The sequence below is a fragment of the Nyctereutes procyonoides genome, unplaced genomic scaffold (assembly GCF_905146905.1).
Source record: "Nyctereutes procyonoides isolate TBG_1078 unplaced genomic scaffold, NYPRO_anot_genome, whole genome shotgun sequence".
Taxonomy (NCBI): domain Eukaryota; kingdom Metazoa; phylum Chordata; class Mammalia; order Carnivora; family Canidae; genus Nyctereutes; species Nyctereutes procyonoides.
The window spans coordinates 21,975,790-21,988,226 of record NW_026575140.1 but is presented as its reverse complement, the minus strand read 5'-3'; the positions used below and the strand labels follow the sequence as shown (position 1 = coordinate 21,988,226).

The 12,437-nt window shown below is 62.7% G+C and overlaps 1 protein-coding gene across 4 annotated transcripts in view; it reads right to left on the bottom strand.

The window, feature by feature from the left end:
- GSE1 (Gse1 coiled-coil protein) overlaps window positions 1-12,437 on the bottom strand; it is a 416,539-nt gene that overhangs the window by 32,575 nt on the left and 371,527 nt on the right. For 3 of the 4 annotated variants that reach the window (XM_055306661.1, XM_055306659.1, XM_055306660.1), the window contains exon 3: window positions 4,924-5,142. The exons of the other annotated variant lie outside the window; for it this stretch is intronic. In XM_055306661.1, the coding sequence (XP_055162636.1) occupies window positions 4,924-5,142 (219 nt within the window). The remainder of the gene's footprint in view (window positions 1-4,923; window positions 5,143-12,437) is intronic. 4 annotated transcript variants of the gene reach the window in all.

Here is a 12,437-nt window from a genome sequence, read left to right as displayed (position 1 = left end):
ACACAGCCGGGTCTTGGGGACAGCAGGGAGCGCCCAGAGAAACAGGCCCTCGACAGGGGTGTGGAGGTGAGCGGTGTGCGAGGTGGAAAAGACAGGCGGGGCATGCGGGGAGGCGCCCAGCCCCAGGGGTGCGGCTGAGGACGCGTGGGGCTCCCCGCCCCTCAGCAGACGGGCGCCGAGGCCCCACAGGAGGCGCCTGCTACAGCGTGGAGGCGAGCAGATTGCCACACAGCCTGTCGGAGCCAGCGCCTGGCAGCGGCCTCTGCTTCGTCATGCTCCGGGACGCCGGGGACTCGGGCTCCCAGGCTCGCCCTCTGCAGGGAGCAGAGGGGAAGGGTCAGGGCCACGGGGGTGGGGGGCACCTAGGGTGGCTCCCAGGGCGAGTGGGGCCACTGTTGGACTGCGGCTGCTGCCACGCTGCAGGCGGGGCATTTCCTGATGGGCAGCAGGGACTCAGCTCTCACTCAGTTATTCAACAACTCCCCGTGAGCACACAAGGCAGCTAGGGACAATCAGGGGGTTGGGGGTCACAGCCTGCCCCAGGTCAGCGCTCTTGGGGTAATGGGCTGAGGGTCATTCCATGGCTCAAACTGGGGTGTGTATGGGGGACAGTCTGTCCAGAGAGGCTCTGGTGGGGGGGACAGGCAAGGCAGAGGTGGCCAGGCCAAGGCTGCACCTGGACAAGCAGATTTGGGAGGGGACAGAGGGCTGAGCGGCCCAGGAGGACATTCTTTTTGTGGCCAGAGAAACAGGGAAAGGGCCCTGGCAGCCCCGACAGCAAAGGGCTACACGCGTGCTGCCTCTGCTCAACGGGGCACGCCCTGGCCTGTCCCAGAGAAATGGTCCCACAGGCACAGATGCGACCAGTGTGGGGCCAGACCCAAAGCCCTTTGCAGAAGAATGTGCTGTGTGGGTGCCCCTTTATCCAGCGGCATGGCTGGGGAAAGGAGTTCAAGCTCACTGCCTTTCCACGGTGGCCCTGGCCCTCTCCTTCCTAGAAACCTCCCAGTGAGAGTCTTCCAGCCCCCCCACCCCCATCCTGGCACCGCTGAGGGCCAGGGAGGTGGAGGTGGCAGGGGTGGCGGGGATCAGGGGTAGGGGATGATTGCACCGATGGCCTCCTTTTGGTGCACACAGCTGCTACACCTAGCGCTAGTGTGTTCTCTCTGAATCAAAATCTACAAGGATGAGATCTCCAAGAAAAGAAAAAAAAGCTCAGAGAGATAAAGTGACGGGCCCAGGTCACACAGCCAGGATGTGAGCCAGAGGATCAGGCGGGTCCAGGCCCCAGGGGCACCCACAGCCCCTCCAGGAGCAGCGGGCATCTCCCCCCTACAGGACCCCCAGGGCAGTCAGGCCGTGAAGAAGACACCTCAGAGCCTCGGGACAGATACAATTCCCTACCAAGGGGCTTATTTCTCCGTTCTCATCCTTGCTCTCAAGGTAGAGCAAACCACTGGGCACTCAGGTTACTTCCTTGGAGTTGCACGTTTAAACTGTACCCCTCAGGACATGATGTGAGGAAAGACATGAGCCCGAGAAGCAGAGGAGAGAGCTTGGGCTGCAGCTCAAAATAAGGGGACGCTTCACAGCAAGGGAGGGGTGGCGGGGGACAGGGTCAAAGGTGAGCCGGAGATGCACCGGGTTGCATGTGGCTGACATGACAAGCTGTGGCTGCGCCCCTGCCTCTCCACCTGCCCCCTACGGAGGTCTGGAAGCTGCTCTGGCTCCAGCCAGGACCTCTCTGTCCAAAGGGACAAGGCTGTGGGCAATCGGCAGTGGAGTCCTGGGTCCCCGGAGCCACCGGATGCCAAGATGCTAGCACCTCCAAGGGCATGGGGCCTCCACCCACTGCACCAGAGGCACCCACAGAAGATAGGAGCCCGGTGGTCAGCAAACATGCCAGGGAAGGACCTGAGTGCGTGGCTTCCAAATTCCTCTCTGCTGCTAACAATGAGGGACAGAGGCCAGCTCACAGTTCAGTTTCGTCCACCAGCCACAGGGACAAAGAACGCGGCAGGAGACTGGCCGGTCCACGGCCAGCACTCAATACACGCCACCGCCGTGTTGAAGGCGGGGGTGCCGCACACGCCCGGTGACAGATGCACGGTGCCAGCCAGCCGCAAGGTCATTCAGCCGTGAGAAGGAATGAAATCCTGGCATGCTGAGTGGGGGTGGCCCTGAAACACTGGGCGAGGTGCAGGAAGCCAGTCACTCGCGCTCTGCCCACCCCGGCCCCCCAGAGCGCACCAGCAGACCGTGGCTCCGGGGCGGGGAGGCGGTGTGTGCTCATGGCACAGGCGTCTCTGCGGGGGCAATGACCTGGTCTGATGTAGTGGTGACAGCTGCACGACCCAGAAGACCCTAGAGGCCATGGCATCGACTGCTTTAGGAGAGGGCTTGTGTGGCACTGAATCAACGTAAACAGTGTGAGAACCATCCTGCTCCTTCCCTGACCACATGCTCCCTGCACCACTGAGGTGGGTGTAGGGGCGAGGGGGTTCCCACCCCAGCTTGTCATCCCAACTCCAGCTCTGCAAGCCACTTAGGGCTACACGGCGGCAGCAAGGGGCAAAGGCATGTCCTCACGAGCTGTGTGCCCTGGGCTCATGACTTGACCTCTCTGAGCCGCTCAGCCTCACCATCCGTACAGCAGGCAACTCCTGGCTGTGAGCCACTCCCGCTGATGGGGGAGGTGGTGAGGTCACAGTTGGGTGACTCTGAGAAAAAAGGGGACCAGTCACGAGGTGTGGCTCAGGGATGCTCCCGAGAGTGACCGCACCTCCTCATTTCTTCAAACTGAACTCTGACTGGGGTGGATCAAATAAAGAATTGAAAACTAAGCTCATTGCCGCGGGCTTGAGGCTGCCAACTCTCAGACTTGGCTGGTGGCTGCCAGAAAGCCTACGATTCTCAAGACGCAGTGTGACGAGGGCCGAGGCAAGCACACAGTGGGACCCGGGGTGTCCCAGGGCCCCAACACCACTCCATGGGTATGCAGCCCCCCAAAGCTCGGCCCTCACATCTGAACGACGGGGTGACCATAGGCCGGCCAGCTTCCATGGCAGCAAGGGCTCCAGCCAGCGTGGCTGGTACCTGGCCTCCCTCTCCTGGCCCTTCTCTGCAAAGTCACTCTTCCCAGGGCAGTGAACGAACGTGCAAAATGCCCAGGTCACAGCTGCGAGGAACAGGGCCCCACGGCTACCGGGCCTGGCCTCTGCCGCCAGCACACTTTGTTCCCAGCCAGCCAGGCCCGGAAGCCTCTGGCACGTTGGCTGCCGGCTGGCCCATCCTTCCAGCCAGATGCTGAGACCAGCCATGGGCTGCAGAGAGGTGACGGGACCATCAAGGCAGGCTCCGACTCTATGCCCACGGCCCTCCCGTGAGCCCCCATCTGCAGACTCCCCTGCCTGCCTCTGCAAGAAGTGCCCGTCCACAGCCATGTCGTCTGCAGAAGTGTCACCCCAGGACGAGCCCAGGGGGCCGGAGTGACAGGTGGGGGTGACTCAACTTCAGCAGAATCAGACTTTCCCACGTGCCAACACTTGCCTTCTAGAAGCCAAGGAAGGAGCAGGGGGCTGCCGGGCAAATTCTGCCACGGGGGTGTCCCACCAGCTCCGCGGGGACCGCGGAGTCTCCACTGGCTCCACATGTACCTCCAGGACACTGCACAGAGCCCAGGACGGCAGGCCTGGGGGCCTCGGCGGGCCCGGGGAGGGAGCTCACCGTCTTCTGCGGGCCATCTGCTCTCCAGCTGCGTGGCACGCCCTGGCCCGGAACAGCGGGGCCTCCCGCACCAGCAGGGTTCCTGCAGCTGGCTCACTCGGACGTGGCCAGGGAGTGTGCCTGGTGGGCGTGGAGGAGGAGGAGGGGCATGTGTGCGGGGACGCGGGAGGTCTGCCAGCAGCCACGCTCTGCCCCAGTGGACACAGAACCGGGCCCCAGCGGTCTGCCCTCCTGGGCCAAGGCCTGCCCTGTCAATCCTGAGCACATTTGCCTTACACTTCCTCCTCAGCCCAACCACTGGACAGAGGTGAGATTCAGAACTCAGAAGACCCCGAGCCAGTCCTGGTCAGGGCAAACGTCCCTTCTGCAGGGCTGCAGGCCCTGGAGCCGAGGACACCAAGCCCTGGACCTTTGGGGCCAGAGGCACCCAGGTCCCTGCTTCACCTGCCCAGAGGTCAGCCCCGCATCTGTGCAGCAAGTCCAGAGGGCGGTCGGGAGGCGGCCCCAGCCACAAATTACCTCCTGTCCCACCCGTCCAACCAATAGCCCGTGACCCAGACTAACATGGACAACTGGAGGGTCATCTCCAGAAGTGCCTGAGGCCAGAGGCACAGAGAGCCACCGAATAAAGATCAAAGCTCAGAGAGGGTCAGCGTTGGCCCAAAGTCACACAGCATGTCACCGCCCAAGTGATACCAGAAGCCAGGGCTCTGAACCTCTGGGGGACACCCATCCAAGCCAGCACGCAATCCTGGCCCCAGGGACTTAAGCAGTGATGGGGAAGCTGCCTCAGAGACCCCCCCCAACTCTAGGACCAAGTGGTTTCCAGAGACCGTGGCCACTCCCGCAGTGGCTCCTGGAGCCAAGGCCAGACAGAGGCAGTGGAGAAGCAGAAGCAAAGCAGAGGCGCCGGGGTGGGGGTGGGGGTGTCTGGGAGGGCCTGCAGCTGGGACGGCGCTGCCCCCCGCAGAACGAAGCAGCGGGAGACTCAAGAGTAGCTGGGAGCGCGTGCGGGCCCTGCGCCTCTAGAGCCCCTTGAGCGGGGCTCCTGCTCCGGCTCCCGCCCGCGGGGAACGGGGACCAGCTGTCTGTGGGCCGCGCACCTGCTCCTCTCCGGGGCCTGGGCCTGGGCCTGGGCGGGAGGAGGGGGCTGCGCGCTCCCTCCCTCGGCGGCAGCCCGGCGGGCGCGCCTCTTACCTCTGGGCTCCTCCGCCTGTTTGGCGAGCTTGCGCAGCGCGGCGGCAAAGCTGGAGGACGGCGCGGCCTGGGCCGACAGCGCGCTGCTGGTGGCGGGGCTGCCGCTGGGCACCAGGGCGCCATTGAGCGGCGAGGGGGTGAGGGGGTTGACGGTGGCGGTGGTCCTGGTCGCGGTGGAAAGCATCCCTAGTGAAGGGGACTTGGGCTCATGGCTCATGCCTGAAACAGGAAAAGAAGAACCAGAGGTCACCCAGAGAGTAGGAGGGCCCAGCACCAGAGCGGGGGGCAGGTCCGCAGGGCCCGGGGGTCCGGGCCAGCGAGCAGCATGCAGGGACAGGGGACAGGAGCAGACACGACGGCGCGGGCAGGACAGACAGAGGCAGAAGAGAGCCAGCGCCACAGAGAGCAGGGGGGCCCCCCACCCCCGTGATCCCAGATGCTGCGGCTCAGCCCAGGAGGATCCCCAGCATCTCCTAACGCGGGCGGAGGGACCAGGGGGCGCGGGTCGGCGTCCTCGCACAGAAAGGGGCTCGGGTAAGGAGGACGGCCCTAGAGCCGCCCCCGCCCCCCAGGCCCCACCACATTGGTGAGGCCGGGGGTGCTACCGCCCCCGTTCTAGAGAAAACACGGCAGACAGCGGGATCCGGCTCTGGGCAGGCCTCCCCGCACAGCGGCCCCATCAGCGGCCCCATCAGCAGCCCCATCAGCAGCCGTGGCAGACGTGGGGGAGAGGAGGCGGTCGCCCTGCGGGCCCCGCCTGGGGACTGAAGACACACGACCGGCGACCTAAAGCCCCCCTTCCTGCCGAGGGCCAGGCTCAGGCCTGAGCAAGGAGCCAACGAGGCACCGCCTCCTTCCAGGGCGACACCAGATGCCACAGGGGAGGACACAGCCATCTTCCCACACACCCTCTGCCTTCCAAGTCCCGTCCAAGTGTCAACGAGGAGGCCCTCCTGCCTCCCGAGCGCCCGATCAATAGAGGCCCAGCTCCATCGCAGGCGGCCGAGCAAGCAGTGCCATAAATAAGTTTTCCATTAACATTCCCTGCCCTCTCGGGGCCACCTGCCCGCCGGGCCCCGCGGCCCGCCCCCTCGCTGTGGGCGCATTCCAGGGTGTAAATCAAGGCCCGTGGCCTTGCAGCTGGCAGGGGCCATAGGTCGTGTGCAGGGAGAAACGAATGGACTTCCAAGGCCCCAGACAGACACCTGGGTGGGGGGGCTCCAGGAACAAGACGGGGCCATCTAGGGAAGGGTCCCTGGGCGGCATGGGTGGAGGAACACCATCACAGAACAGGGCAAGAACGTGCCCTCCTCACAGGGCTGCGGCCCACACCCCAAGAGGCTCTCTGTGGCCCCCAGAGCCCACTTCACCTCTGTTGGGCTCTGTGCTGAGTCTCAAAGAGCCTAACTGGACCCTGCTTCTGCAGCCATCCCCACAGGCCAGCAGGCTTGAAGGCAGCCAGGTGAAAAAGGGGGGATCCCCACAGGCGGCCGGGCAGGGGTAGGCATTTACCTGCTGCCCCAGAGCCCGAGTCCCAGAGAGCCAGGTGGTACTGGCCGCTGCTCTCCTGCCAAGGGGGGGCGGGAAGAGCCACCCTCGGGGGTGCATGAAAGACCACATTGAGGCAGGCTGAGCTCCAGGGAACACCATTCTCTCAGGTGAGGGCGTGTACTTGGGAACAAAGGGCCCCCACAATAGCCCCCATGCCCCTGTCCAGCTTCCCGGCCTCCCAGCTGCAGGGCCGGTCACGTGGGCAGCCACCACGCTGGGCAGCGGCGCCCTCCAGCAGCCCCACTGAGCAGCAGAGGAGCGCTAACTCCCTACTGACCCGTGTGTCTGCCTCCGCTGGAAAAGCAGGAAGGGGAAGTGAACCCCACGAGAGAAACTCAAGAATCCAGGAGAGTGTGGGGTCCCTCCTCAGCAGCCTGACAGCTGGAAAATGCAGGTCTCAGACCCAGGTCATTCTCAGCCAACCCAGCACCTGGCTGGCTAGAGGACACCAAGCCCAGTGGATGCTAGGATCTGGGAGTTTGGCCCCAGGCTACCACCGCCACCCTCTCCTCCCAGTGGATAGCTGGACAGAGGGGGCACGAGGTGTGACCAAGGTTGTGGAGTGAGGAAATGGGGGCCTGAAGGTCAAGCTTAGCATTCACTTGGCTGCCAGGTACCTGGAGCTTGAATCCTCGCTCTGTAGCCTCAACTGTGTGACCTCAGGCAAGTCACTGCCTCTCTGGGCGTGCCTTGTCTGTAAGATGCACCAAGACAAAGTCCACTACCCCGCTGACCTGAGATGATCCTGGGAAGCCAGGAGCGGCTCACAGTCTGGTCCTGGTCGGATGGCTCAAGGCCACACAGTCAAGCAGCACGCCCAGGACTCGAACCCTCTCTCCTGGGCCCTCACGGTATCCTCGCACACCTCACACACCTGCCTGCCCCAAGACCTAAACAAGACCCTGGAGCAGAAGGGATCAATGCATGTGCACACACACATGTGCACGCACACACACACTCCTAAAATACGCTTCACCAAAGGCTCTTAGAGATACATCCACGAAGTCTTTGCTCCTTCAAGGGGCGGGGACTGATTCTCTCTCCCCAAAACGTGGGCTACACAAACGAACTCACGTCGGACCCAGCGAGGACGCGGAAGTGGTCATGTGTGACTTAACACAAAAAGACCATCAGAGGTGCCGTGGCCACACGGCCACCTGCCCACTCTCCGGAATCACTTGAGGGGACCGTGCTCAAACAGCCCATGGAGAATCCCAGGTCTCCTGACGCCACCAGACAAAAACCAGGTTCTTCCCCCCAGTCTGGCTGAGCTTCCAGATGAGACCACAGCCCCAGCTGCCAGGTGGATCACAGCCTGCTTGGGGCCTCTGAGCTGCCCTGCATCCTTGAATGTTAAGTCTGGGAGCATTTGTCACACAGCTCTAGACAACCAACATGGTGCTGCCACGTACTCTACTGACCTCAACTGCCGTCTCACACTCTCTCCCCATCTCCCTCTTGGAGCCCAAGAAGCTCACCCATCTGCAAATGTTCTATGACTTTACCTGCAGTCTTCAAAGTGGGCCCCCATGAGGTCATCGGAGACCATCAACACTCCCTCCATTCCCTCATCCCTTAGAGAGCCAGCCACCTCTAATTCCCAATTCTGTGACAAAGGTGTCACTGTGCCCATTTTACAGATGGGGGAGGACAGTCTTGGATCCAAGGCCCAACGGATGGTTAACAGCAGGGTTGAGATAACTGCAACAGAGCACCTGCATCCTGTTTATGCTAAAGTGGTCAGGGCCCGGATCCAGACCCATTCTGCCCCACAGCACGCACGTGTGTAAGAGATGGGGCCGAGCGGTGGGGAAGTGAGGGTAGGCAACGCAGTCATTCTACCTCCAATGACTGGTCCCCAAGGCCCGGGAGCAGATGTGAGGTCACTGCCTGGGAGCCATGTGACAGGCTGGCCAGCTGGTGATCTGGGTGGACCTGCTGTGACTGCCGACTGACATTGCTGGGCAGGGTGGCATGGAAGTGCTGGGCTAGGCAGGGGCAGCCACATGACAAATCCCGGGCCAGACCCTACAATACCACATGCCCCTGAAGCTGCTGGTGGGCGTCTTCAAGTGTCAGCAAGAGAAGCAAAGGTCTCACTCTACCCTTATACCTATGTTGTAACATCTCTGCAGTAAACCAGGTTTTTAGCAAAGTGGGAGGTCACTGGGGCTCCTGGGAAGTTCAGCGGGTTAAAGTGCCTGCCTTTGGCTCAGGTCACGGTCTCGGGAGCCTGGGATCCAGTCCTGTGTCAGGATCCCCGGTCAGTGCAGTCTGTTTCTCCCTCTCCCTCTGTCCCTCCCCCTGCTGGTGCTTGCTCTCTCTCTCTCATACAAATAAATTAAATCATAAGTAAACGGGGGGGGGGGGGCGGACACGGTCATGAAAGAGACAGAGAGCTCGCCAACATGAGGCTGGCACACCAGCAGAGGGCCCGGAGGCACCCCTCAGACCAGGGCCTCCCCTGCTGGAACTCAAACCCAAATCCTCACCCACTGGTCCCCTGCATGGTAGGGTCACAATCCTGCTGGCATTGAGTACCCTCCCCTCCCAGCTGAACCTCCCCTCCCCTCCTCAAGCAAAGCCTGGCACCTGCCCTCAGGGCTCTACCAGTGGCCCTCTCGGTTCCCGGGGGTCCCCCAAAGCCAGCATCTCTGTCGCAGTGTCAGCCACGGGCTCAGGGGCACTGCAAGTCAGGAAAGCTACTGCTGATGTCAGGTCACTTAAAATAGAATCCCAACCCAGCCTCTTCATTAAGGAGCTAAAATTAGCACCGCTCCTCAGCATGTGCACCCCGGGAGGGCGGGCTGGAGGATCACCAGCAGCCAGGATGGCAGCTCCCCTGCACCCAGGATGGAGGGGCAGGGGCCACACTCATGGGACCCCGGACCCTGGCAAACAGTCGCCCTGGCCCTACCACGGCTCCACGCAGCCTCAGGGGAACCCACTGCCCACCCTGCCCCTCTGTCCCAGGCTGGGGTCACTGCAGGACCCACACACTGTGCGGCCCCCCCGCCCCGAGCCCTGCCCAGGGAGGCAGACCCAGAGCTCCCACACACATGCAGGCCACGGCAGGTGCAGCAGGGGTGGGCCTTGGGGTGGCCCCTGCATCCTCAGGAGGCCCTGGGGGAACATGGGGCACCTGCTCCCTGTGCCCTCATTAGAGAGGGTATTTATTAACTTCTGTGCTCCTGGCCATTGACTGAATTCTTGTCTACATTATCAGCTCATGTAAATTCATTATCCTAACAGCTGGGAATAAGCTCCACTGCGTGAAGGCCAATGATGGATGAGAGCGCCGGGGCCGGGGGCGGCGCAGGAGGCAGGGAGGGCTCCCTCCGCGCGGTGCTGCTCTCCGACATGTGCACCTCGGCAGGATGGCGACCGGGTCATGTGGCCTCCCGGCCTTCTCATTTACATCACGTACAGCTGTCCTTCTCTGGACGGGGCTCCTGCCACCACCGGCTGCCACCCAGGCTCCCAGGAGCAGAGAGCTGCCACAGCCGGACACCCAGAGGTGAGATCCGATCGGCCCCCAGCACCCCAGCTGGAGGGCCCGGGACGCCCCCGCAGAGCCCAGAGCCCCAAGCCCCAAAGCCACTGGGCCACCGGCCCCCTCCTCTCCTGCTCCGCCCCCTCCCCAGCGCGGTGGTGTCTTTAATCAATACTTTTCCTCTTCTGCCTACGTTTCTAATAAGGCCAGCAGCAGCACAGAGCTTAAAAAAAAAAAAAAAAAAAAAAAAAAAGGCAAAAGGAAAGAAAACCAAGTGCAGGGCCAGCCCGGCTGGCAGGGCGGCTGATGTTCTCTGCTCTCCGGAAACCCACCTTGTTCTGGTTCTTCAGAACAAACCCCATGCTCCGCAGCAGCAGGACTTAAGTGGGGGGAGGCCCCCCAACACGCCATTAACTATGGCCCCGGCCCCACCGCCCCCTCGACTCGGTGGCGGAGGGCGTATTAATCAGCACGCGGGCCTCCCGCCCGGCCTCCCGCAGACCCTATAATTACCGCTTCCTTTCATGGGCTCTACCCCGGCACCAGACCTCGGGCCTGCTCCCTCCGTGCTCTCTAATTACAAGCTAATGGCTGAGATGAATTTTCTGCTGGCTCCCGGTTCAAGCACCAGCCCGCCCCTTCCTCCTGACAGCCCCCCACCCTGGGGTAATTACACCCCGCGGGGCCAGCCGGCAGGGCCTCCCTGTCCTGCCCCAGGCACGCACGATCCGGATTGGGATTCTCCAATCACCCCTCTTGATCATTTTTCATTACTGCAGAAAGAAAGAAACGTTTGTGAGCAAACACAGCGCGTCCCTGGGGTCAGCGGCCTGGGCTCCCCGGCCCCCGCCAGCCTCCTGCTCAGGAATCACCGCCCCCCCCCCAGAGGCGATGCTCCTGCAGCCCTGACAAGGCCGGGGTCACCCTGCCACAGAGAGCCGGTGGGTGGCTGCGGCGTGGGGTGCCATGTGATCATGGGAACCCGAGCGGCTTCATAATAAATTCATTATTATATTTGCCTTCGGCGTGTTCTGAGCTAACTCGCACGAAGCAATTTTTCTTGGGGATGGGGGTGGGGGAGTCAGGATGCGCAGGGTGGTGTGCTTAGGCCTAATGTTCTCTTTCGATTAAGGACAGTCCCCCAGGTTGCAGGTCTATAAGGGGACTGGGGCCTTTCCCTGTCCGAGTCCCAGAAGAGGACTTACTCCCCAAGGCTGCGGCCCCAGGAACTGGCAGGACTGTGCCCGAGCCACTGCTGGCCGCAGGGAGCAGAGCGCAGGGCAGAGAACAGGTGGGGGGGGCAGGGGGTCATAGGCCCAGAAGCCAAGGAGAAACAAGGCAGCTCCCTCCTTGGCGACATGGCTGCCCCCCTCCCCCACGCAGACCTGTCACTCAGCAGCGTGAAGTCACTTGGGAATGCCCAAGGCAGGGGCTCACGAGCTGCGCCAAGTGCCCTCCAGAGGTGCCATCGATGAGACGGGAGCCCACCAGGGCAAGCTGTTTCCAAAGCCCATCTCTGCTCTCTGGGGTCCCCCGACAGCCACCAGGAACCCCAGGTGGGGTTCAGCCTAGGTGGGGCAAGGTTTAGGGTTCTCTCGGCCCCTATCCCCCAGTGCCACACTAGTACCGTGGGTGAGGGGCGTTCAGGAGAGACCCCCACACTCACTCAGCACTCGGTGCTCACATACCAGGTAATAGCACAGAGGTGTGGGCCGACGGGGCCAGAGAGGTGTCCGGAAGGAGTGGGAGCCACAAAACAGGTGGAAATGGGGTGGGCATGGGGTGGCACCCTGGTCACCCCCAGAGCCGGCCAAAGATGATCCACAGGTTGAGGTTGGAGGCTGCAGAAGGCCGGGAGTCGCAGAGGCTGCGGGTAGATGCACAGGACAGAAGTCGGGCAACAGATGGCAGCGACATTTGACAGCGATTACTCTGAGCGGCTGCCGCGTCTAGAGAAGCCTGGACACGGACAGATAAAGGGCTGCGTGGGTGGGTGGGGGGGCAGCCATCCAGAGGGGGCGGAGAGGCAGGAACCGCAGCATAGAGAACCATATAGAAGTAGTAAAGCCAGAGGAGACCAAGGGACAGGGTCAAGGCTGGAGCCCGGCGTCCGGGACCCCAGGAGGCTGTCCCCAGAAACGCGGACGGTCCTAACAGTTGCAGCAGACGCCAGACTGCTTGGCCCGGAGTTTCACAGCAACTGCATGAACAGGCCTCGGCAGGCGGCGAGGTCAGGGAGGCTGCCCAGGGTCCCACTGCAGGGCAGCGCGGGAGCCAGAGCCAAGGACAAGGACGCCCCCAGCCAGCTGATCCCTCCCACCCCGCACCCCGGCTTTCCCCACACTGCTGCCTCCTGGAGGTGGGCGGCCCCCGGGGCTCCCAGGGCCAAGGAACCTCCCAAGCAAATTTTCCCAAGTGGCCTGCCTCTGCTTCCCACTCTACAGACGGGTACACCAAGTCGGGGAGAGAG